Source organism: Trichoderma gamsii (genome assembly GCF_001481775.2).
Source record: "Trichoderma gamsii strain T6085 chromosome Unknown Scaffold_7.2, whole genome shotgun sequence".
In the NCBI taxonomy this organism is placed as follows: domain Eukaryota; kingdom Fungi; phylum Ascomycota; class Sordariomycetes; order Hypocreales; family Hypocreaceae; genus Trichoderma; species Trichoderma gamsii.
The window spans coordinates 92,454-116,029 of NW_020171344.1; the positions used below are offsets into that span (position 1 = coordinate 92,454).

The 23,576-nt window shown below is 45.7% G+C and overlaps 9 protein-coding genes across 9 annotated transcripts; 5 read left to right on the top strand and 4 right to left on the bottom strand.

Moving 5' to 3' along the window:
* Positions 1-5,583: 5,583 nt before the first annotated feature.
* Positions 5,584-6,090, bottom strand: TGAM01_v202677 (hypothetical protein; the record flags this gene model as incomplete). The annotated part of the gene is made up of 2 exons (XM_018802133.1): positions 5,584-5,936; positions 6,024-6,090. 2 exons carry the CDS (start codon positions 6,088-6,090, stop codon positions 5,584-5,586), a joined length of 420 nt encoding a protein of 139 aa, XP_018664488.1.
* Positions 6,091-7,334: 1,244 nt separating this feature from the next.
* TGAM01_v202678 (hypothetical protein) lies at positions 7,335-8,029 on the top strand (the record flags this gene model as incomplete). The annotated part of the gene is made up of 2 exons (XM_018802134.1): positions 7,335-7,688; positions 7,760-8,029. 2 exons carry the CDS (start codon positions 7,335-7,337, stop codon positions 8,027-8,029), a joined length of 624 nt encoding a protein of 207 aa, XP_018664489.1.
* Positions 8,030-9,255: 1,226 nt separating this feature from the next.
* TGAM01_v202679 (tat pathway signal sequence) lies at positions 9,256-10,362 on the top strand (the record flags this gene model as incomplete). The annotated part of the gene is made up of 4 exons (XM_024549043.1): positions 9,256-9,685; positions 9,759-9,901; positions 9,959-10,058; positions 10,142-10,362. 4 exons carry the CDS (start codon positions 9,256-9,258, stop codon positions 10,360-10,362), a joined length of 894 nt encoding a protein of 297 aa, XP_024406158.1.
* Positions 10,363-10,585: 223 nt separating this feature from the next.
* Positions 10,586-11,413, bottom strand: TGAM01_v202680 (hypothetical protein; the record flags this gene model as incomplete). The annotated part of the gene is made up of 2 exons (XM_018802136.2): positions 10,586-10,807; positions 10,874-11,413. 2 exons carry the CDS (start codon positions 11,411-11,413, stop codon positions 10,586-10,588), a joined length of 762 nt encoding a protein of 253 aa, XP_018664491.2.
* Positions 11,414-12,045: 632 nt separating this feature from the next.
* On the top strand, positions 12,046-13,047 carry TGAM01_v202681 (ADP-ribosylglycohydrolase; the record flags this gene model as incomplete). Its single annotated transcript, XM_018802137.1, has 1 exon — positions 12,046-13,047. The coding sequence occupies one exon, from the start codon at positions 12,046-12,048 to the stop codon at positions 13,045-13,047; it is 1,002 nt and encodes a 333-aa protein (XP_018664492.1).
* A 2,052-nt stretch (positions 13,048-15,099) lies between these two features.
* Positions 15,100-17,888, top strand: TGAM01_v202682 (peptidase; the record flags this gene model as incomplete). The annotated part of the gene is made up of 3 exons (XM_024549044.1): positions 15,100-15,721; positions 15,784-15,972; positions 16,036-17,888. The coding sequence occupies 3 exons, from the start codon at positions 15,100-15,102 to the stop codon at positions 17,886-17,888; spliced, it is 2,664 nt and encodes an 887-aa protein (XP_024406159.1).
* Positions 17,889-18,057: 169 nt separating this feature from the next.
* TGAM01_v202683 (hypothetical protein) lies at positions 18,058-19,003 on the bottom strand (the record flags this gene model as incomplete). The annotated part of the gene is made up of 2 exons (XM_018802139.1): positions 18,058-18,236; positions 18,295-19,003. The coding sequence occupies 2 exons, from the start codon at positions 19,001-19,003 to the stop codon at positions 18,058-18,060; spliced, it is 888 nt and encodes a 295-aa protein (XP_018664494.1).
* Positions 19,004-19,669: 666 nt separating this feature from the next.
* TGAM01_v202684 (hypothetical protein) lies at positions 19,670-21,384 on the top strand (the record flags this gene model as incomplete). Its single annotated transcript, XM_024549045.1, has 5 exons — positions 19,670-19,718; positions 19,775-20,592; positions 20,660-20,788; positions 20,841-20,959; positions 21,015-21,384. 5 exons carry the CDS (start codon positions 19,670-19,672, stop codon positions 21,382-21,384), a joined length of 1,485 nt encoding a protein of 494 aa, XP_024406160.1.
* On the bottom strand, positions 21,051-23,111 carry TGAM01_v202685 (hypothetical protein; the record flags this gene model as incomplete). The annotated part of the gene is made up of 4 exons (XM_024549046.1): positions 21,051-21,371; positions 21,424-21,451; positions 21,536-22,953; positions 23,055-23,111. The coding sequence occupies 4 exons, from the start codon at positions 23,109-23,111 to the stop codon at positions 21,051-21,053; spliced, it is 1,824 nt and encodes a 607-aa protein (XP_024406161.1).
* Positions 23,112-23,576: the final 465 nt, after the last annotated feature.

Consider the following 23,576-nt stretch of genomic DNA (forward strand, 5'->3'; position numbering starts at 1 on the left):
AAGAATCACGGGACATGCCTCCAGGTGGAGGTGTCACTAATTGCGCAGCTTCTCCAGCGCCCGAGACAGCTTTGGTACGTCTACTATAGTGCTGCAGCGATACCTACATGTAGGCAGACACGACTTTTAGTTTCCCTTCCAGAAAAACACCCATAAGTAAGCTTAAATAAACTTTATTGCGGCCACGTATATGTATGATAGTCCACATGTGCGTAGACGTGTCTTGTAACTATTCTCGTGGGATCAAATTATAGCTTTCAAATTGCAGACGTACTCAGACTTATGATTTGTCAGGCCAGAGCGCGGTGTGGAGAGAAAGTCTTTCCAAAGAAAAGAAGAAAGGTACACATATAATATCGTATTTGAACTGGCAATATCTCACTACTTCTATGTGGTATAGATGTGATTTTGAGCTTTTGATGCGACGGCCTGTAAGACATTTGTAAATGTACCTATGCAGTCGTAATTTGCTCTTCCAAGCTTTGCTACATGGGCCTCCTTTTACCAACTTATTGGTGTTGTTTCACTTGCCATAATGCGCTGCTGTGAAGGATCTCTTCGATCACCTGATATGCAACTGCTTCTAAAAAGTTATACGAAGTTGCATACCTAAAAAGCGTGGATTATTTCCCAGAAACGAGGTAATACCTGCAATAGGGAAGAAAGTACACATCCAACCGGGAGATACTAGACCCTCTGTTTATGCTAAGGCGGACAACAGTCAAGCTGTTTGAGTAAATTTATTCACTTTCGCTGAAAACTAAGCTGCAGAGCCACCTACTGAGTCGGCGATTTTTGGTGTATTACATGTGAACAGTACGTTATGTGTAACACTGCTAGAGCCCGACGACGGAGAGATCATTATGGCAAAACACGGCCTCGGACGGCTAACTGTAGCTAAGACCACCCCATAAGCAAAACCTACGAAATACTACAGGCACATTCAGACTTATTCGGCCTCAATATTTGACCGAGTTTGAAAAGACTTTGAACTATCTGACTACTGTCTTTGCTGTTTTAATTGTTTACAATCCTGCTTGACGTTGGCTTTGCCACTCAAAGTTATACTGACAACACTCTCGCCTGTCAAAAGTCCATGAAGCATTTTTTTAGTCATGAGACATGATTCTCATCTCAACAAAGATGGGGGGAAATCGTTAAAGAAGCAATTCGTGATATGGTCAATTTTAGCGATACTGCGCTATCTTTATAATCACTAACCTATTATTGAAGAACAAGAACCTAGTATATGTAGGAAAATTGTCAGATTCGTCCTTTCTCCTGCACCGGTTCAAGCAAATATTGTTTTCAAGAAGCTATAGGATTCTTTACAACTGTGTTGAAGGCTACAAAAATGGCTGATTATGGAGTTTACTCTCTGCAGTTTCAAAAATACTTTCGAAAGTGTAAGCAACAGTTTTGTTGCGTGGTAAATTAGCTTTAGGAAGTCCATACGCGATTGAAAGCAGCAGCAGCTGGCCACTGTTGTAAAGAATATATGTATAAGGCACCCATCAACACCCGACTTCTCACGTCATTATCATTATTCTGGTTTCGTTATTGAAAGCTATGCAAAATCTCTACTCGCACAGTTTCGTAAATGATACTGCCGTTTAGATAATTGACGTCTCTCATTAAATATTCAAGATACTGCTACTCATACGTAGATTTAGGTAAGGTAGCTGTCCAAAATGGCCATCTTGGCCAAGTAGCCCCCCCGCACAGACGGATAGGTACCTACCTTGTTTACTACCTAGGTAGGTAGTAATCTGCTAAGATACCTTAGGTACGTGTGTTAAGGGAAACGTACCTAGGTACTTTATATACGTAGGTACATGTACCTTGGTATACCTTGTACTCTGCCTGCTGGATTAGGTACTGAAATCGCTCATCTGGCTATGAGCAGTCACCAATCATACATACATGTAACCACTCTTGGGCATCTGATACCCAACTGAGACCCACTCTACCTGGTATTTAATAATTCGCGATGCACAAACCTCTCATACACCTTGGATCTGACATTGGCGCTTTGTCCAACTCCCGTTGCAAAAATTACCATGTCCTTTGGCTAATAGGCGATTTTATCGCGGTGGGAGAGCTTTGTTGGAAACTTTATTCTCAAGTCTATAAAGTTTCGCGAAATGCTCCCGAAGAACTCCGTGGACTTAATGAAGAGCTGGGAAACTTTCACAATTCTATCCAGCTACTTCTAGAAGAGCTCAAGAACAAAGACTCAATTTTGTCAAACTCTGGGGAAGTTCGAAACGGCATCGTTCGTCAAATCATGTTACACTCAGGAGAAACCCTCAACGATATGCTGGAGCTCTCTAAGCGTTATCCAGATCTCCAAACCCCATCTACCGCGCAAGGAAAGCGACGCAGGCTGCTTATTTATTGGGACAGACTGAAGTTTTCACAGGAGGTCAATAAAAATCAATGATTTGAGATCCAAAGTAAGAACAGCATCTTATCAGCCTCGACCGAGCGTCGTGCACTGAACATCTTACAGATAATGCTTCATAATTCTCATCTGACTCTTATCCTGCAAGGTGCTCAAAAGTAAGTCATTGCTGGAAATATCATGAAGTAAACTAAATGTTGGAAGTTCATCTTTAGAGCGTATAGAAAAACAAAATGCGCAAACCGACAGAAAGTTGGACGAGCTACGACGATTAATCGTGTTCAATCCCGCTCAGCGAGATCAGCCGATGCTTACAGCGTCATTAGATCCAAATATCTTGATGGAGCTGAAAAATGTATTTCTGCAGAATGCAGAGCCTGACAATCGGCCCTGTGCCTCAATTGGTATTGGTAGCTGGCTTCAAATAGGGCAATGGTGGCTTATGAAGGTAGAGTGTTTAAATATGCTACCACATGCGATCGTGGCTGATGAAAGAGAGCAGGCGCAATCGCAGCTGACAGTCGCTCTGCAAATTGGTGAAGAGAGGGCTATATACAATCAAGGATATGCAAATTTGCTTAAAGCATGCTGGATATTGACTGAAGTTATAGACAGACACCCTCAACGATATCACCTGGGGGCATCAAATGACCGCCGAGCGCACCATATCCAGCGCCTTACTCAAGCAAGTAAATCGAAAATATATATTGTTCATTGTTTACTAATGGTATTTTACACAAAAACAAGGATCCATATCTAAACTCAAATCTCTTTCAATAATTACGCCCCGGTTAGAAGATCTTTTGACATGCAGTTTGGAAGTTTGGAATCTCTACAGCTCTCACACCAAGCCGTCAACACTCAAGCAATCAGCAAGAATTGAAATGGCAGACACAAGATGGTCAAATTCTATTTCAAAGGCAAGCTTATTGGAAGTAGTTCGCGATTAACTGCTAATGAGTTTCACAGATTTGCCGAGTACCAAGATGATGTGCTAAACTTGCCTATTGAATGCATAGTGGTCGTCGAGTTGCCAAATGAGCAATCTGCAGATAGGTTTAACTTGATTTTACAAAATTCTATAGGGCAAGACATCTTTAAAAAGTGTAAGCACAAAAATTCCATGTACGCCAATCAAGCTGCTTATGTTCATATTTCTGATAGCAATATCTAACGAATTCAATGATAAAATGCGCGGCAAAGATCTTCCAATAAATTTCTTCACAAAGCAAGGTTAGTTCGATAGTTCGATTCATAGATTAAGAGATACTTATGCGCTATAAATAGACGAGCGGCTCTTGGACTGGATTTTTGAATCTCTATTTGTGATTCGACGGTCTCTTATACCGCGCCCTATAGATGCATCCATGATATATTCAGTTGCAATTTTACAGAGTTGTATTGGTGCTAATCACGCTTGTTGTGACCATACATTTAACTTTGATATGGCCTACGAGGACATCAATACCTTAATCCGATCTAAACAACAACTTCAAATCCCATCAGCCATGCACGTATCTTCTTCTTTTCACTCAATGGTTGATCGCGCTGTCGAGTCATATAAACAGCGTCCTAATTTCTTTCTAAGCAATGGAATCTGGAGCATCATTGTATCTGGATGTTGATCTACTGGCTTTCCGACTCTTTTGAAGCCTTCTCAGAGCTTTTTAAAGCTTTTGGGGTTCGCTCCCCAACCTTCCATCCAGTATCTCAGGGCTGCTTAATATCTTGCTCATTGTTGAAAAAAGACACAAAACATCTTCGAGAATTTCTTACGCGCATAGATTTCGAATTGGAGCGGGTCTCCGACAACTTGGAAAGCTTGGTAGCTGCCATAGAGGAAGATGATATTGTTTTGTTACAGACAGGCATACAGAATACCGAAAGAAAAGTACTCATACAAGTATGGAAAGTGCTATGGACCTGCGCGCAATATCACGCCAGATTCAATACCATGAAAATCTTGCTATTAGTACCCGGAATGAGCCTGATCTTCCTCTTCCGGTCACTCCTGAGATTGGCCTCTTGCGATGAATGGCGAGAAGTACAGACGTCGTGGAATTTATGGTCGTCATATATCAAAAGAGGTTGCAAAATAAGCTGCTCCCCGCAAGATTGTTCAGAAATGAATCAATCCATTCTTAAAAAATGCGCTGAACTTATATATAAAGAGAACATACACGACCTGGATATATTTCTTCACATTATTCATGAATTCAACTTCTATTTGGACAATCAGTATTCAGAATTGAAGACCAACCTTCCAAAATTACGACCCTCAGTCTTTCGGATAAACACTCAATTAGCGATATTACCAGCCTTAGCCTCTCGAAAGCTTCCTATTTTGAAAAATCTCCTTTCGAAGCACGCTGCTTCAGCTTCAATTGAATCCATCTCCGAAAAAGACCTGGATAGCACCACACTTGGTCACCGAAGACCCCCCATTAAAATCATTCATACATTTCAATGACCATTAGATTTAGCGATTGGTCTCATTTTAGATTCAGAAATTGTCGAATACCTCTGCTACCATGGGGCCCGTTTGAAAAAGAGCAGCAGAGACACCAATTTTGATGAACCATGCATCTTACGAGAACTTCGTCTGAGAACCACTGTGGCAGACGATCGAAAACACAGTTGTTTTGTGAAAGCCGAGTGTTACAAAGTATGTTGTATGGAAGATAACAGTTGGATTTACAAAAAAGCTGCCGAGGAAACTCTCGTGCGGTATGAGTCGCTGCTCACAATCTGGAAGAAAATGTGCCATATTATATTCGAGAATGACTGTCGCGATCTCTATGATGTCAACAACGTGTCATCTGAATTAACGTGGCTAGGAATCCAAAAACAACTCTATCCGGGTGAGCCTCAGGATGCTTCCATTAAAAAAGCGGCATCATGGCCTGCGCCCCTTTTAACACAGGAGAGCTGGGATGATTGGAGGTTGCATGTGATAGATATACTGGAAAAGAAACACCAAAATTCTCTGAAGACGTCACAATATGGCTTTTAGGATATGGCTTTTGCATCCGCCTTTAGATACAATGTCATCGAGTAGAGGCTATCATCAGAAATTCATTAATGTGACTCCAACTTTGAAACATAGCTACATATACTTAAATATAGAGACTAAGCTAAGTTACAAAGATGTTTTTGTGGATGAATAATATGCTTCTCTTTTACTGTTTGGCTGGCGTTTCGCCTTCAGCGCCAGCGGGAACATAAAAGAGGTTTTGCAATTGCTCACGCTTGGCTGGAGTCTCGCCTTCCGCACCGGCAGGTACATAAAACAGGTTCTGCAATTGCTCACGCTTTGCACGCTTTGCTGGTGTTTCACCCTCAGCGCCAGCGGGCACATAGAAGAGATTCTGCAGCTGTTCACGTTTGGTGGGAGCTTCACGCTTTTCCGGTGATTCACCCTCGGCACCGGCGGGGACGTAAAAGAGATTTTGAAGCTGCTCGCGCTTGGCTGGAGTCTCGCCCTCAGCTCCGGCAGGGACGTAGAAGAGATTTTGGAGCTGTTCACGCTTGGCTACACCATGGGATAGATATTAGTATAAATACATTGTTTTGACAAACATTAATGTTAACTGCTGTGGAGGATATAATGGTTTCATACCGTCTTGTGCAACTGGCGCAGCAAGAGCCACTGAGGAAAGTGCAAATAGGGCGAGCGTAGCCTTCATCTTGAGATGATGTATGGAATAAGATATTGGATTGTTGACTGATGGGTAGTTTGAGTCGACTAAAATGTCAAAAGTGATACAATGTGACCCTAAAAGATTTGACGGGGGCAGCTTTTAACATGGATGAACTGCTGCTCAGATCCATGGGCCTCCCCCTCAGACGCTAGAAAAAGCAATAATCACTAGATACAGTCTCCCCTCCCTTCATCTATCGTATTTGAAATTAATTAAAAGACGCAGTATCCACAAAATAGCTTTATAGGAAAGGTTACGAAACATTGACCGTTAGTTGCAAGCGTAGCTATGTTAACTACCGTATTAGAGTACACCTAAAAGCAAGCATGTCCAAAACTAGCAGGCATGAGGTATATCGTACCGATTTTAGCATATCGTATCATGATTGCGTTTCTTTCTTAACTGTATGTGGACATTGGACCGAGACTTGATACCCGCTGCCATTAGAGACCGGCCGGTATTCATTTGTGTGGTGTCCTACCCCGACTACAAACCCAGCACGAGTTTGTTTCCACGTTTATATTGATCATACCAAGAGGAATGAAATTTCCGACGCATGTTAAATGCAAGTACCACTCCCATCTTGGTAATAAGACGAATGAACCGCGGGTATTTGTCTCTCCAAATGTCACTTCCCGGCGACTTACAACCGTACAAGGAGGAACGTCGAGCTTACAATTAGCTTGGTATTGATATACTTACGTCAAGATGCATAATATATCAGTAATATAAAGCTTTGAAACCAGGCTAAAAAATAACGATATTTAGTATATGGAGATGCTACTTAGATTGGGTATACATCAAGTATGCTTGTGGTTAAAACCCTGGCCTGCAGTTAATAGTGGCCGTTCTTGACTCAATACAGCAGGTGTGTAATGCTTGAGTGACAACGCAGAACTACCTGACGCGGAGTTTTTGAATCCAATATTGATCTTCCAGCAATCCCTGCTGTTCAGATATCATTGAGTGCCCACCCCTCATTCTACAATTGCACCCCAATTGCACCCCAACTGCACCCCACACGGAGTGGGATACGCCCCGTTGGACTAGGATTGGGGCTGGATCTGTTATCGTTGTTACATTGCCTAACTAACCTCTTTATTCGAAATTCGCATGCTCCCTTTGCACTCTATTCGCACGTCTTCTTCGTTTTCATTGTAATTTTGTTCAACTTCGTATCGACTATTTTTTCTGCCTCTTAGCTGTTTTGGCAATCATCCGTATCCAAGATGGAGAGAAAAGACGAAACTCAAGACTACATCGATTATGAAGAAGTGGGAGCCCCATCGAATGTACGACGTGCCAAACGACCGAGCAAACTCACCCTCTCAGTGACAATTTTGTTTGCTTTGGCAGCTGTTGCCAACCTGAGCGTCTGGATTTGGGTCACACGCGGTCCTCGAAATGCTCTAGATGAAGATTGGAATCACTGTGGACGTTCAAGCGCAGAAGCTGTGAGACGCGGATGTGTCATGGAGCCTTTATTCTATGGCTGGATGCCAAGGCAGTGCGTATATCAGGAGCTCTCTGATCGCTATCCCGTGTTCGAGGACAGAAAGTGGTTCCTTGAACAGGATATGGTTGTATGTAATGCATTGTTTCCTTCACTTTGGAGTTGGAATATTTTTGGACGCATTTCTGACCTATTGACCAGAATGAGCTTGACGCGGAAGCACTCTGGCGTGGCGACAATATCAAAGTCTACACGCATCTTTACCACTCAGAACATTGTTTGTTCCAGTGGCGAAAGGTCATGTTTGCCATGGAGAACCAGGAGCGGTACATTGACAACAAAACAATCAGCATTCACCACTCCAAGCACTGCGCGGACCAGATTGTGGAGGGACACATTGAAGGAGATGATGCAATTAATGAAGTGGAGCTTGGCTTCTATCGATGTAGAAATACAGTCTGGGCGAGCTAATTGGCCAATGCTGTAGAATTGATATCATCAAAACTGCCATGGTGTAAATATGCCTGTAGATGCTAGATAGATACATGCATGATTACTATCTCAACTATCCACCATTGCTTACCTACCTGTACGTAAATCTTGGATAGCGGGACCGACGGGTGAAACACATTTTACCCCGCCTCAACAAGCATTTACGAGGATACGATGGAGGGGTTGCTTCAAAAAAATATTGTTTTCATCAAAGGGGATATTCTGATAGCGACAAGAAACCCGTTCTAAGCGATCACGCGATTTGTTGCTGATGATGGCGAAGTTGACAAATGGACTCACTAGGACACCTTTTTTGTTGGATAATAACTCATCCCGCTCTCATCGAGCAAGGTTGTTGTCTTTATGATGGTCATCGATTCCAATCAAGTTTTTTAATTCTAGGCCTATTCTGTGGGCTGAATCGGACTTCATGACAAAATATGATATTGAACTAGGCCTAGTACTTAGTAAGTGAGGAGAAGCTCCAGTTTGCTCGGCAAGATTCTGCAGTTTAGAGTAAGCTAGTGATACTAGCACTGCAAGCTACTGCAGTGATCACACCTCATATGGCTGTTTGGGTACCTAAGCAAATGCCTATCGTATCCGGATCCATACCGGCAGATCAATGGTGTTTTCACTCGACCCCACGGCAAAAGGACTGCTAGCTCATTATTTGCTTACCATCTTCAACCATAGGATAGCTCGCTTCAAGTACTCCAATAGGCACACTATCTTTGACCCCTCGTCTAATGCATGAAGAGTGCTAATCTACAGGCTTCTAGCTGCATGCAGTTGCCTATCAAAAGAAGATATCGGGTAGATTATCAACGGACTTTTGAACCTTTGTCTAGTGCACTGCGAGCTCCAGTCCGGAAGCAGGCCAGTTGCCTGTTCGGGACTAAATTACCAGTTGATCCATCGATCTTCGCCCAGTGTATTAATGCGAGCGCGAATCTGAAGGCCACCACGCCTGCAGGCTCGCAGATAGATAGTTTAGCTTCATGGGACGCCTCGTATCGACTTAGGCAAACGGCCTCTGAACCCACCTTCGTCTACTGATTATGTGCTGCAGGTGTAAGTCCACAGACCTCTCTGCAAAGGTACCCTCCCCGTCCTCTATTCCACTCACAAATGCCATACACTCGGCACCAGTCTGGATGCCCAGCCAGAGATAACCGAGGAGTGAAAGGAAAAGAGAGAAAAACATGAACAAAGTCAAAAAACAAGAGCTTGGCGGCAAAATATTTGCAGACGTTGATGATGCAGAGTTGGGGAAAGCTCTTCTAGAGAGCAACACAGACACAGACACGGACACAGACACAGACACAAGCAGCTCAACAACATCGACAAGCTCACGTAATCGGTGGTATAGATGGTACAAAGTTATCATCGGTTTCTCAGCGCTACTATGCGCGACCAATCTCATTACGTTTTGGATCACAGCAACGGCAAGACCACAATGCCAAAGGACAGAGTCAGTGGCAGAGCCTCCACGCCTGACGCCAATGCTTCGAGACTTGAATCTCAAGACAATACATGTCAAGTTTGATTCGACATTCTATAGCCAAGGGAGTCGCTATCGTAAGCCCCCATCGCCGGAGACGGATGCCGCATGGAACTATGCAGGCGCCAACTGTATGTATCATATGTATTCTATTGCTTTCCATGACTTACCTTTTATATCACTGCGAAACTGACCTCCAAGTAGTTGGGTACATTCTGATCCCTGAGGAACAAGCAAGTGAATCAGATTTGACAACTAATAACATTCATTTCGCCGGCGGTGCTGATCAAGCCTACTTGAAAGGCTATCCTGCCAATGTTGAAGTATTTCATCAAATACACTGCTTGGTATAGCGACCGTTTTTGTATCTTTTTCAGGACTGTTGACTAAGTGGTAAATTGCAGAACCTCATTCGCAAGGCGACGTGGTATAATCATGACTACTATCGAAAGCTCGGAGCTGATGAATTTCGACACCCTGATAAAACCCTGTCTGTCCATGTCGGTATGTAGTAACCCCCGATGAAGCACGTATCATTGAGTCTTGGCATGCTAAGAATGGGATTTCTCTTCTAGACCACTGCATAGACAGTCTGCGCCAACGACTCATGTGCACCGCCGACGTTGGGCTGGTCCCCTTCTTCTGGGTTGGTGATGATGGCGGAACAGATCCTGAATTCAGTCGGACGCACACCTGCCGCGATTTCGAGACCCTACATGGTTGGATGAGGGAGCACATGGTTACTCCAGACTCTAATCGCACTCTGCTCCCTAGACCAGGAGACTATAGGGTCGATAGTTGGCACTGATTGGCCTTTAAGATGCGAGACGCAAGCCAAAAGAAGGGAAGAAAGCATCATTATGGGGTCGCTTGGAATGATATAAAGAATAGACACGCTGTTGTTGTATATAGTTGTGAATATTGATGCTTGCAGCATGCATCTGCAGAGAATTTATTGTACACTTTTCTAAAATGCCAGTATCATTAAGAGCCAAGGCCTCTTCTCGATATCCCGTAAGTAATTCATTCACCTATTGTCTCCCAAATACACTCCGAATTGTAGCTCCCGGAGACCAGTCGAAGGATTCGACAGGATTCTCCTCTGCCTCAAGTACAGTCTTCCAAGCCAGCGTCGAGTCGCGGCAAGAATGCTGATGTCCTTGCCCATTGACGCCACTCAGAAGTATGTTGCCCGCAGCATCATATTTTGTAAATGGGGGCTCCAAGGTGTCGTCTCCATTGCATAGTAGGGCCTAGAGTAATAATTTATTAGCAGACGTTCATCTTTAGGAGCTGGGGAAAAAAGGACGGCTACGCACTCGACCGATATATCCTAAGCAATGTTCGACATGCTTTCTCTCGTCTACATGCAAAGTTGCACCGTCGCGCTGGCCATGCGCATGCGCTGCATGGCCACCATTCTCTGGGGCAAGACCAAAGTAGTTTTGCATTGTTGAGCGTAATATTCCCAAGCAATGGATGCTGTGAAACATGCTCACGCCCCAGCCTTGGCTATACGTCTCGTTATGCCGGACCAGGAGGAAGCCACCAAGAGGAGTGTTCATCGCTTGGTTCCATGCTCCGTCAACGGTGCTGTCAAGCGACTCGATATCAGGGCGCTCGAGGAATTCGAAGAGAAAATTTGAGTTTCCCTTAGAAGCGCTGGAACCACGTAAAACATCATCGCTTGGATTGTAAATGGTGCGCTGTGTGTCTTCCCCACCTAGAGGCTTCGAAAAATTGGTAGGCAAGCCTGTCAACAGAGACTGCAGTACAGGCAATGTGATGATCAAGAGGACCATGACTGCCACAGAGCTTAGGGTCCATATCCAGAACTGGTTTATCTGTGGCTTCGGCATCTTGTGCTGTGTCGTTGCAGTGGTGAAATGATGTTTACCGGTAGTGGGTAGAACCAAGCTGGGAAAGCTTCTAAGATCAAAGCACGTTGATCTTTTAGACGAGGAGAGTACATGTATTTACATGTAATTGACCTTGCGGGCATTCGACGGGCGCCGGGGGGATTATATGCACGCTACTCAGACAGGGATACAGCCCATATGGAGTACTAGGTAGGCTAGGTATGTATTGCATGAATGCAACATTCATTTGTCTATTTCATGATAAAACTAAAGTATTACTGTATATAGTCATGATGGTAGTATCATGATCTCAGATAATATCATGATTCCACAGTATAGCATATATCTATGTATAATCCTCCTTTTTATATTATATGCTTTTTCAACTAAAAGCAAAAACGACTTACATAATGAGCGGCAGGAAATCCCACCCGCTTCTAAGCCATCAGCAAGCCCCAGTGGCAACATACGTGTGGCTGGCTCATGTTATGTATTACACCTGAAGATACCTTCTGGCAGCAGTTTGATGACAGCCACACGGAGATATACTGCCCGCAGGCTCGCACAAACTTCTGTCTCAAACCGAGCTCAAATGGCCCGTCCCTATAGTTTCTGTCTGTAACAGCATCATAATGGCCCTTGAGCCCGCTGGGCCCCTCACCCCACGCCAATCCAAAGTCGTCGGCGCCCTGCTCGGCCTCCACGCCGGCGACTCCCTTGGCGCCAGTTTCGAGTTCAAATGCCACACCCAGATACGCACCGCATATCCCAATGGCCTCCGTGACATCGTAGGCGGCGGACTACTCTCTTGGCCGGCCGGCCATGCCACCGACGACACAGACATGACGCGCGCCGTGCTCCTTGCTTACCGTAAGCTCCATGACAGCTCACAGCAAGATGTCGCCGTCCTCGCGGGGGAGCTTTTCCTGAGCTGGTACAGGGGAGATTGGCCTGGAAGGAAACCCGGCTCGCGGCCCAGAGATGTGGGATTGGCCACAAGAGCAGGGCTGCAGAAGTTCTCAAAGACGCGTGATCCTGAAAAGGCTGGCGCGGGTGAGGGAAAGGCAGGCAACGGCAGTTTGATGCGATGTCTGGCAACGGGGCTATTCCAGAGTGATCCAGACAGGCTAGTGGAGGAGAGCATGCGGATAAGCATGATTACGCACAACGACGAGCGGTGCACGATTGCGTGTGCAGTGTATAACCATATCGTTGCGGCTCTGATACGAGACACAAGTCCAGAAATCGCAGTTGATGCCGGAGAAATGTTGGCAGAGAGGCTTGAGAAGGGGAAAGACGGGCCTGTGCTGAAGGCTGTGAGACTTGCAAGGACGGTGTCTATCGCGCGGATGGCGAGGTATGGTCCCGACCGGAGCGAATTGAAGGGTGCGTGTAGCGGGTTTGTGCTGGAGACATTGACGTTGGCGATAGCGGCGGTGTTGGATAAGAGGCCCTTGGAGGATGTGCTGGTCGACGTTGTGAGGATAGGCAACGATACAGACACAAATGGTGCCGTGGCGGGAGGGCTATTGGGCGCGAGGGATGGTGTTGATGGCGTGCCGGAGAGGTGGAGGGCCAAGTTGCAGTTTGGGGAGGAGTTTATGAGGGTTGGGCTTGAGTTGACGCCTGAATAAGGTGCTTGTGACTGAGTTAGAAGTTGTCAAGATATGATGCACGTCTGACGGTGATTCAACATTGGATACAGTGCTGCAAGTGACAATGTGAACACTGTTTTGTCCCTCTATGGACTCTGACTCATCGAGGACATGTGCGAGCGAAAGTGTTTGTGTTGATAGGACCAAGTCTCTATGGCTGCTTTATCAACTCAGCAATACATCAAGGTTAGCCACAATAGAGATTGAAGGAGTGTGTAGGTGGCTTGTTGTTTGCAATTCTAACAACAAATCTGCATTTGTATAATCCTTAAATGATCAATACCAAAATTGATTTCGTACCCGGCCGTTGAATGGAGAAGGCGTTTCACAATATCTCCTCAAAATTATCTGGCATTGAAATGGTTCTGGGCTCATACTCAGTGACCTAATGGCACACCATATTCACTGAGTCAATACTGTAGATCATCGACCATGTTAGTTAATTGGCAAGTCACTCGTCTCTCTCCAGAGACAAGTTCGATTTCAGTAACATTCAAGGCTCCTTCATCACATCAAAGATGCAAGTGCCAATAGAATCTCAGATTCTTTGGAATTCCGCAATATTGGATGATATGCCAACTATTTACTTATTTCTCCTTTATACATCAAACTATGAACTACATCAATTTCATCTATCAATCCTATCAAAGGGATATATGCTTCTATACTAGTGACACGCAGCCCAATAATGGTGTAAGGATATAAGCCTTGAATTATATATCACGTTAGTTTGCAAATATCTCATATCTGTAACTACGCCCAAAACGCCTGGCCGTAAAGAAAACCTTTGAATTCTCAGCAACGTAGCGTAGTATGGCAAAGGGTGTTGTTTTATAGTGACTTATATTGTAGCCCTCAGTATGGAGAATATACGCGGTGTATAAGTTTTGTCTTCATAGAGACTGCTCACACTTAATGAGTAATCTGCGAGTATTTTAAAAGTTTTACTTTGAAAAGTAATACACCTTGAGAGAGCTTTACAATTGAAACCAATCTTGTTTTTTCTGCCTCTAAGAAATAACAAGAACAGATGTCCCGGTCAAAATGGCCTATTAAGATATTGAAAACCTAAATGCAGAAGCGTTGCTATTTCATCTCGGAGAATATGGGAAACACAGCCAGCTTCTAGTCATTAAGCCAAGTTGACTCAAACGGAGATATCAAATCATACCGTCGGAAGTTTCCAAACAAGTATTATACCTTAGCTGACATAAGTTTGACCAGGGGTGCTATCGGAGAAAAAAAGACATGGGAGATAATTACCATAGATTATGCATAAGGCTCCTCTCTAATATTGTATCATAATCCTTCGTCTCCTCTTCACCGCAATACTACTCGTATTTTAATATCTCAAAGCTTTGAGCCCCTCACATTAATGCGTAGACCCTGCCTGGCCGTTCCACAAAAAAAGACAAAAAGGGTGTCCATACTCCCAAAGGGTGTTAATACTCCCCGCTTTCGTCTACCAATATTTTGCGGTCGCATACTAAACATCATATCTTGCCCCATTTACAACATGTAGCCTTATCATTTGATTGCTACCTATCGCAAAAGCCTGGATTCGTCAATATCACGCACCCAAATCCCGGGCCTTGGCAAACGCTAAGCTTTCCCAAAGAGACGTTACGTCCAGGTGATTAACTACTCTTAACCACTCACGATGCAGCAACCCATGTTGAGATCATATTTGTTGGGCGTTCTCGAATGGTCTGGGATATTTAGGGCTTTTGCAGCTGCCGGAATTGTCGATGCATCTGCAGGTGTGCGCTTAGAACGGCAATGGATGGGTCACGGTCTCATTCAAGATACAGACAACAGGAAAATAGACTTATACAATTTCTGCAGTTGTGAAAAATGTGTGCCACAGGCATTTCTACATCTATACGAGTGAAAAAAAAAGAAGATTTAGAGAACGTCATATATATATAAAATGGCGTCCAGAGCACGCAAGGCTGGCTTTTCTCACTAGCTAATGTTTCAAGGTAGGCTGCTCCCCTCTGGATGCTTGTCCTTTAATGCGAATTTTGAACTATGGTTCTCTTACGGTCACTTTTTGTTCCACTGGCAGCCGCTCTTGTGGCAAGCTCTTCTGAAAAGTCTGGCGGAGGTTTCATCATTGAACTAGATGAGAAATCAACCACTCTAGATGCGTTCACGCAGAGTGCCAGCGCCATCAACTATACCGTCCGGCGTACTTTCAAAACCCCCGGGATCTTCACCGGCATTGCTATCGATATAGCTGACGGCAGTGATTTGAAAGAAGCAAAATCACGCCTTGACGCGATACCTGGCGTCGTCGGCGTAGCCGATATTATCCAATATGAGATCCCTCCGATAAAAAGCACATCTGTCTCTCCTCCAAGCGCTGGCTCTTCACTTACACGTCGCGGGGATGTCTCTGGAGATTTGGGGTTCACTCTACAAATGGGAGGCGTTGACAAAGCCCACGCTCTAGGCATCAAGGGAAAGGGAATAAGTATCGGCTTCATTGATACTGGAGTTTATTATGATCACCCTGCCCTTGGCGGAGGCTTTGGAAGTGGCAAAAAGATTGTCGGCGGATACTCTTTCATTACGGATGAAGGACATCTAGTTGACAGCGACGATCCCTATTCTGATTGTCCTCAGTCAGACCATGCGACACATGTGGCAGGTTAGTAAAGAAACTTCCCAAGTACTTATGACAATAGGCAGTAGCTAAGAACTTCTACCCAGGCATCATTGGAATGGACCCATTACAGGCCCCGGATGGCTTCCCTATATCTGGCGTTGCCCCTGAGGCATCTCTGTATGCTTATCGCATCTTCGGCTGCGGTTTAGGCGGAGGCGCTAGAGAAGGGGGTACTACCGATCTGGTCTTACAGGCAATGCTCAAAGCTTTCGAAGATGGGGTCGATATTATCAGTATGTCCTTGTCGATTAATGGGGGAATGACTGGAGGGCTACCATCGTATGACCCTGTGACAGCGACTGCGCAGCAAATCAAGAACGCTGGCGTTGCGATTATTGTTGCCATGGGGAATGACGCATCAGGTTCGTTATACGCAAACAACCTCTACATCGAAACGTTCCCCGGCGAGCTTTCAAGTGTTGTTGCAGTTGCTTCAATTGCCAACTCGAACTACCCACTGGTCTATACAGCAACGGACAAGTACGGCGCAAAATTTCACTATTCAAATCCGCATCCTATTTCGGCAACCGAAGGACTTGATGTCTACTTGCTTCCGGGTGATGCGTGTGATACGATTGACTGGAACGGAGTTGTCGATGACATTCAGACATCGGGTAATCTAAGCACCACCGTCATTGCTCTGAGTGTCAGCGCGTCTTGTACGTTGTCAGGCATATCGTGCTGCGGCAACACAGCCCCGCCTTACTTACTTGGCTTTTACGGTAACGATACAAATCCATATGATCTAGATTATGAAAGTATCTTGCCATACCGGTTTAATAACGGGTCTACCCAAGCATACACCGTGCTAGAGCCCGATTCGGACACTTTCTTCAGCAACTACAATGCTTCCGGCGGATATGGCAAGTATAAGCTGTTCTTCGGTAACTCAACATACATCAACCCTAAGCAAGGGTTGGGTGGAATTGTTGACTCATACAGTGATTGGGGGCCAATTAGGCTAACGTATGAGCTCAAACCACAAATCGCGGCTCCAGGTGGCCATATTCTGTCCACGTTCCCAGAGAGCATTGGTAGCTATGGCGTCATCTCTGGAACGTCAATGGCAACACCTTACATTGCTGCCTGCTTCGCGCTGGTAAAGTCTCAGTTCCCTGACTGGTCAGTCGATGAAATCTTGGTTTCATTGCAGACTACGGCTCAGCCAACTGCTTGGGCATGGAATCAGAGCATGTTGGCAGCCACTGCTCAACAGGGAGCAGGCTTAGTCAATGTATACGATGCCATTACAACAGCCACTCGCGTTTCTCCAGGACAGCTAGCTGCGACAGATAACAATAGCACTTCATTCGGCTTAGTCAATATCACTGTTGAAAACAACGGAAACTCTACTCAAACATACACGCTTGGTCATCGAGGAGCAGGCTATACGTTTGAGAACGTCGGTTACGGCGAAAGGGACCAGATGGCCAATTTTGGAACCGCAGAGTTTGCAACTCCTACTTTAGAGCTCGAGCCCGGTGAGACTACGGAGATCCCTATACGGTTGTCTTATCCACCTCTTGGTATCGATGTGAGCCGGCTACCCCTCTTTTCGGGTTATATTGATGTAGTTCCCGAGACAGGGGTCAATCTGAGCATCCCGTATATTGGTCCTGGCTTCTCGCCCTACAATATGGATTATATCACTTATCTGAATGCTACCCCGACATATCCAGGTCTTCCATGGCTCTCATTCCCAAATAACAGTGGAACTAACTACAACGATGGGTTTTCTTCTGTCGATTCATCCAGGCAATATTCATTCAGCGTACACGTCCAACAGTTCACAAATCTCTCGAGGGTGGATATTGTCCCGGCAAACACAACTTTGAAGGCTCACTTCAATGCTGCCAACTTTACCTTTCCGTCCAATTACACATACCTTGCTTCTTCAAACCAGCCTAAGTCGACACTGTTTGGAGAGCCAAGCTATGGCAACCTTTGGATCGCACAAGGACTGACACAACCCGAATCTATTTCCCTTGGAGGCAAAGGTTTAAAAGTCAAAGATGACAGCGGTGCAAATGTCACGCTAGGATCTGGTGATTACAGATGGTTTTTTAGCATCTTGAGGTTGGGTGGAGATGCTACACTAATCGAAGATTATGATACTTGGCTGGGTCCTATTGTTCGGCTGCTGGATTGATGATCTATTACTTTGCACTGTCCACGGATTCTCTCATCTGGTTTGTTGGTGGATATTAATGAATAAGCCTGATATTGTGTATATGAGCGCATGATAATGCATGGGTAGCTTGTTATAGAGTTGTCGTTTCCATGCTTTCTCGTTTGTTCCGGGTGACAGCATGAGTCTTCTAGCTAACATACTCAAATGGCCATCCCATCATCCCAATACTAAACTTCGTTCCCTCCTCAATTTCCTTGGCTTGGGCCTTCAGCTCTTCCACGTCCCAGTTGCACCATACAAATTTACCCCTCAGAAATCGGGCCTCGGGACTTGCAAGCCAAAGATTGAAGCCAGCCGGAAGAGAGACTAAATGCATCTAGATTAGTTTGGCTCATACGCCCATCATTGGAATCATTCCGCTCACCATCGTCAGTCTGAATGCCGTCAAAGCTCGCGGCGCCTCCCGCGCGCAGGTTCATCTCAGTAAGTACCACGCCAGGCTGCGTATGAAAGACACTCAAATTCGGGTTGTTAATGGTGATAGTATCCCAGAGCCGATAGACGGCCAACTTAGCGACGCAATACGAGGAAAATACATCGTTCACACTCCAATGCGCGGCCCACGAGTTGATAATGATGGCGACTGCATCTGGAGTCGCGTGTCGGAGGAATGCCTGCGCAACCCAGAGCGCACCGGCAATATTGTCTTGAATTGCCTCGAGGTAAGTTTCACCGTCTGCTTCTGCAACACCCTCTTTGGGTCCGATTACGGCTGCACTGTGAACAAGGACGTTGATCTTCCCGCTGCCGGCGAACTGGGAGAATGCCGCATCCACATCGCTCTTTTTGGTGATGTCTGTGGACACAGTAATGACTTCGACACCGGGAAAGTTTTTCTCGATGAAGGCTTTATTGTCGAGGAGTGGTTGTTCCCGGCGGCCGAGCAGAGCGATTCTCGAGGCGCCCGCTTCAGCAAAGTAGCGAGCTGTCTCTCCGCCAATGCCGGTGCCTCCTCCCGTGACTAGCACAGATTTGCCTTTGGCAGATACCTCGGGACGACTAGGGAGTGTAGATGGCTGTGCTTTGTGGTGAAAAGCTTTAGTTGGGGACGGAAAAGAGAGACCTTGAGCCATGATGATTGTAAGAAGTGCGGATGTAGTTTATGATGATGGTCGAGAAAGGTGGTGAATGATGAGTAGAGTTTTTTGAGAGCAATAACTGACTTTATATATGAGAACGTCATTATCAGAGTGGTTATGAATTGCTGACATAAAGTTACAATTTGTCAAAGAAAACGTGGTTGAAGCAAGATTGAATAGTTTTACAACATTCCCCGTTACAATTTGTTCCGCCCGGCGGCTTGCTCTAAATTAGAATGGAGTAGATGATGCGATTAATAAGCGCTGCACATTTCTTGTATCTTTGACAAAGCAATTGCATCTACTATGATCATATACAAGACTCTTCATCGATTGATATGTACTCCGTAGCCATGTATTCTGAACGTCATGGAATGCAAACAGCATCTATCTGCAGAATACCACATTGCCTAAATAGGTAACTACCAGATATGGAGGATGAACCCCCTATTCCTCGGGTAAGTATGGAGCACTCACGTCAATTGAAGCACTCTAGTGTCGCGTGCTATCAGGGGCACTAACCATTCTCCAGGCATTACTAATGCTGGACAGCCATCATGTTATTATTCAGCGCGGACATTTTGCAACGACAAAACGACAACATCCCGCTCACAAACTCTCCAAGATATACTAGCTCTGTTCTGACGGTAATTGAACAGTATGGACTTCATCCTACGGTGCGAGCAATGCAATAAGCCTTTCAACAAAAGTGAGCTGCCATTTGTACTCGACTTTGTTTCGCATACTGACACTCAGAGGATATAGAGTCTACATTCAAGCGACATGGGTATTACTGCCGGTCTCAAAGAGGTGATAGTACTCCTCGGCGTCGGTCATGTCTTCTCTGCGCGAAGAGTAAGGCGCGTTGTGATGCGAAGCAGCCTGATTGCTCAAGATGCATAGCCAAGGGGATTAAATGCCAATATCCAGCAAAGACATCCAGGGCTCCAGTGCTAAAGGCTCCGCATAGCGATGGCGCCTCTACTGAGCGGCAGAAAGCGACAGACTCATTGGTGGCAGATTCCATTAATCTCAACGGCGATGATATCATTCTTGACGATACTTTGTTCATGCCACAACTGGGCTTCGCAGACCTGGAAGGAAACTATCTCCATTTGGATGACATCGCCATCGGCCCTAATGAAGACCTTTTGAATCCTCAAGCCAATATCAACAATTCGCACCTTTCAGCGGCGCAGCCACCTTCAGTTCATCACTTGTCGCCTCCAACAGATAGCGGGGCCCAAGAAGCTCAGGACTTGTCATCGCTCAAGTTTTCCATACCCTTGGCGCCGGGTGCTGCCCGGTCAATGATCCGCCGACAAAGGACACATACCGCAGCCCAAAGGGTATCCAATCTAATTTCCCACACACTTCAATCCTATCCCTTGATGCTGTTGCGCTCCAGCACTCTTCCGCCTTTTATCCACCCAAGCATGATTGCTTCTAATGACGAGAATCTACACCTGGAGTCACTTACCAATTGCCTCAGTCTGGTTCAAATGATCAGCACCGGGATCCAGACCAGTCGGAAGTTGTTCTGGAAAAACGTACGGATGGAATGTGAACGTCTATCTGAAGAGGTACATTGAATGTCCTGACTATTATTAAAAACGAGGTGTTGGGAGGCTAACTAGTGAGCCTTTTTAGTATATAAAGTTAAACAAATATGAACTGCTCACTGCTATGCAAGCACTCCTTATCTACGTACTTATACGACTGGATGAAGGAGCAACAGATTACAATAACTTTGATAATTTATTGCTGAAAGCTGTAACTGTAGGCCAAACCCCTGCTTTTTCTACTGCCTTGAGTCTAAAATGGAACATAGGTAACAGCTCAGCGGTTCAACGGCTTTGACGATGCAACATTTCATACAGAGTGCGCGCATTGCAACAATGGGTTGGAAACTAGTTGGAAAGAATGGGTTTTTAGAGAATCAAGACGAAGGTTGGACCTCTCCCTCGTTGCGAACTTTCTATGCTGATATGCTAACTGAACAAAGACTAGGAATCGTGTATCGAGTCGTGAATATGCTCGTTTATTTCGATCCAATGGCCATGTGCGATCTGCCTTCTGACCTCATTCTAGCGCCACTACCGGCGAAGAAACAGCTATGGGAAGCAGGCGATGAGTTTGTGTGGAAGGCCGCGGGGCAGAGAGAGATGGGAGCCAAAACTGCCTTTGGGTTGGCAACGCATGGTGGACTTGTCAAGCTGGACGATCGTGAGCTGTCTTGCAGCGATGCTTGGTTGCCGTACAAATGCTTGGAGACTAGGGGCCAGCCGAGAAGCACTGCCAGCTGGGAGGAGTGGTGTTCGGGAATAGATGGTTTTGGAGGACTCGTCATGCTTGCTGCATCCTTAATTGCGTGAGATAGTTTACACATTAGAGAAACTGCAAGGTCCACATACCCAACCCTCAGTCGATGTAATCGTGGCACTTGAAAGTAATAATGAGACTAGTAAAACATCGTGTTATATATTGACCGCTTGTTGAAGGACGCTTCAGGAAGTAAATGCATACCCTCCCAATTTAGCATACATGAATCTGAAATCCAGCATTGGATTTTCTTCCAACATCATTGCTGTTACCGATGCGGCGTGCAAATGGCCAGATTCGGCTATGAACCTCATGGTGTTAATTACCCAAAGGCGCAACTTGGGGTTCGTTGTTGCACTGCCAGCTATAAACATAGCCGGGAGGAGAATGCCGCATTTCAGAGCCTGGACGGGAGTGAAAGGGATGCAGTTGTTTGGATGAACATCAGGGAGAAGGAACTGAGGTGCTGAGGCACAGACTTCTTCTGCATAGCGCTCCGTAAGGACGGCTGACTCTGAGCGAATGCGAATGGCTTCGTCGGACTCGTCGCCTATCAAGGACCTTTGGATGTAAAACTGAAGTTGGAGGTGCATTATTCGAACCGTGTTGCGTACTTGTGTTGTAAAATGGTCTCTGTAAACATCATAGTGATCGCCAAAGATGGAGGACCGGTCGGGGTCCTCCTCCGATACCATGACATGCCTAGGCTGCCATCTCTGTGATGATGTCTCTTCAATTTCGTAATAAGCGGCCTCAAGCTGCCTAGCCTGAGCGACAATTTCATTTTTGGACAATTTTCCCTCTGCGACATCGATTCGGAAATTGATCATCTTACAGTTCATATTGGAAAGCCGCCACTTGGCGTCATCCTTGTCGTGGAACATGTCCAGTCTCCGCCCCAGTTCAGCAACGCCTTCCGGTATCCGCTGAGACGCAATGTAGCAGCTGATGAGAAGCGTCGTGAAAAGTTTGTTGGCCAATTTTCTACTGACTTCGCTTCGTGTCATGTCATTGTAGCCACGAGCCTTGATTAGTGCCAGAGCTCCGTTGAGGTGGGCTAGCCAAGATTGCTCCGACATGAGGTCGCGGCCCATAATCTTTTCATACAGATCAAGAAGTAACACTGACTGCAGAGTGGAGTCAGCACTCGCGAGTTCGCGGCTAGATAGGGCCTTGTTAATCTGCCTCAGGGCAAGCATATAATTCTCAGCGGCCAGCCGCAGAAGCTCTGTTGATGATGTCGCGTGATTATTCGCGAAGAACGCAAGGCTGGCCGCATCTACACTAGCAGATAAGTGGTCTCCCGGCTTTGATTTCTCATACAAGGCAGGCAGGATATCGTAACTGCTGGATAGGCCGTATACATAGTGCGCAAAGAAGTCATGACGGGCACGAACATGCCAAGCCGGCTGGGGCTGCGGTGAAAGACGGCTGCCGTTGGGCAATATCACATGGTTGAGAGCTCCAAGCTGTAAAGATACAGTCGTTGCTTTGGAAGACAGCATCTTGCGCTGGACGCTGCGTGTCTGGTCGCGGAAGATGAGATCGTTTGTATCCCGGTAGCCAAAGCATGCGATATTGGCCCGCAGACATTGGCCGCATCCATCCTTGCGCAGGTCGCACTAACGAGGCCCCCATGCGTCTGTTAGTCGCAGAGGTCTGATAAGATTATACGGATATACCTATATAGTACCACATATAGGATAAAAATTGGAGATCGTACCTTGAGCTTGCGTTTCCTGCATGGCAAGCAGTCTTTGGAGGGTCCTCGGTAAACCATGAGGGGAAAGCAAGCCGATAGTCCTTTCTAGCGGATGACTAAATGCGTAAGAATCAAGTTATCAGGACGCTAATCAATCAACGATCGCAGAAGCTCCATGCGGTCGTCCTTGTTGAGAGAAGATGCTTCATTATTGCGATTCTCCCAACTTCCGGAACCTATAGAGTCCTCGCTCTCGGAGCTAAAGTCCGCGTCGGAGATGGGCCAGATCTCAACAGCGGGCGCTAGGCTTATAAGGGCTAGCGTTCCGGAGTGTTAAATCTGTCTCCACTGAAAAGACAGGCACGATGAATCGATGTATGATGCAGATACATGTTTGGCGCAGATTCTAGACAGAGAGGTTCGAAATCGTTAGATCAAGGGGCTCTCTCTATACTGACGTGACGTATACTAATGTATCATTCATGCGGATTCAAGTCCGCGAACAGACTAGTGCAATCTCCATCAACACTACATGTCCTATAT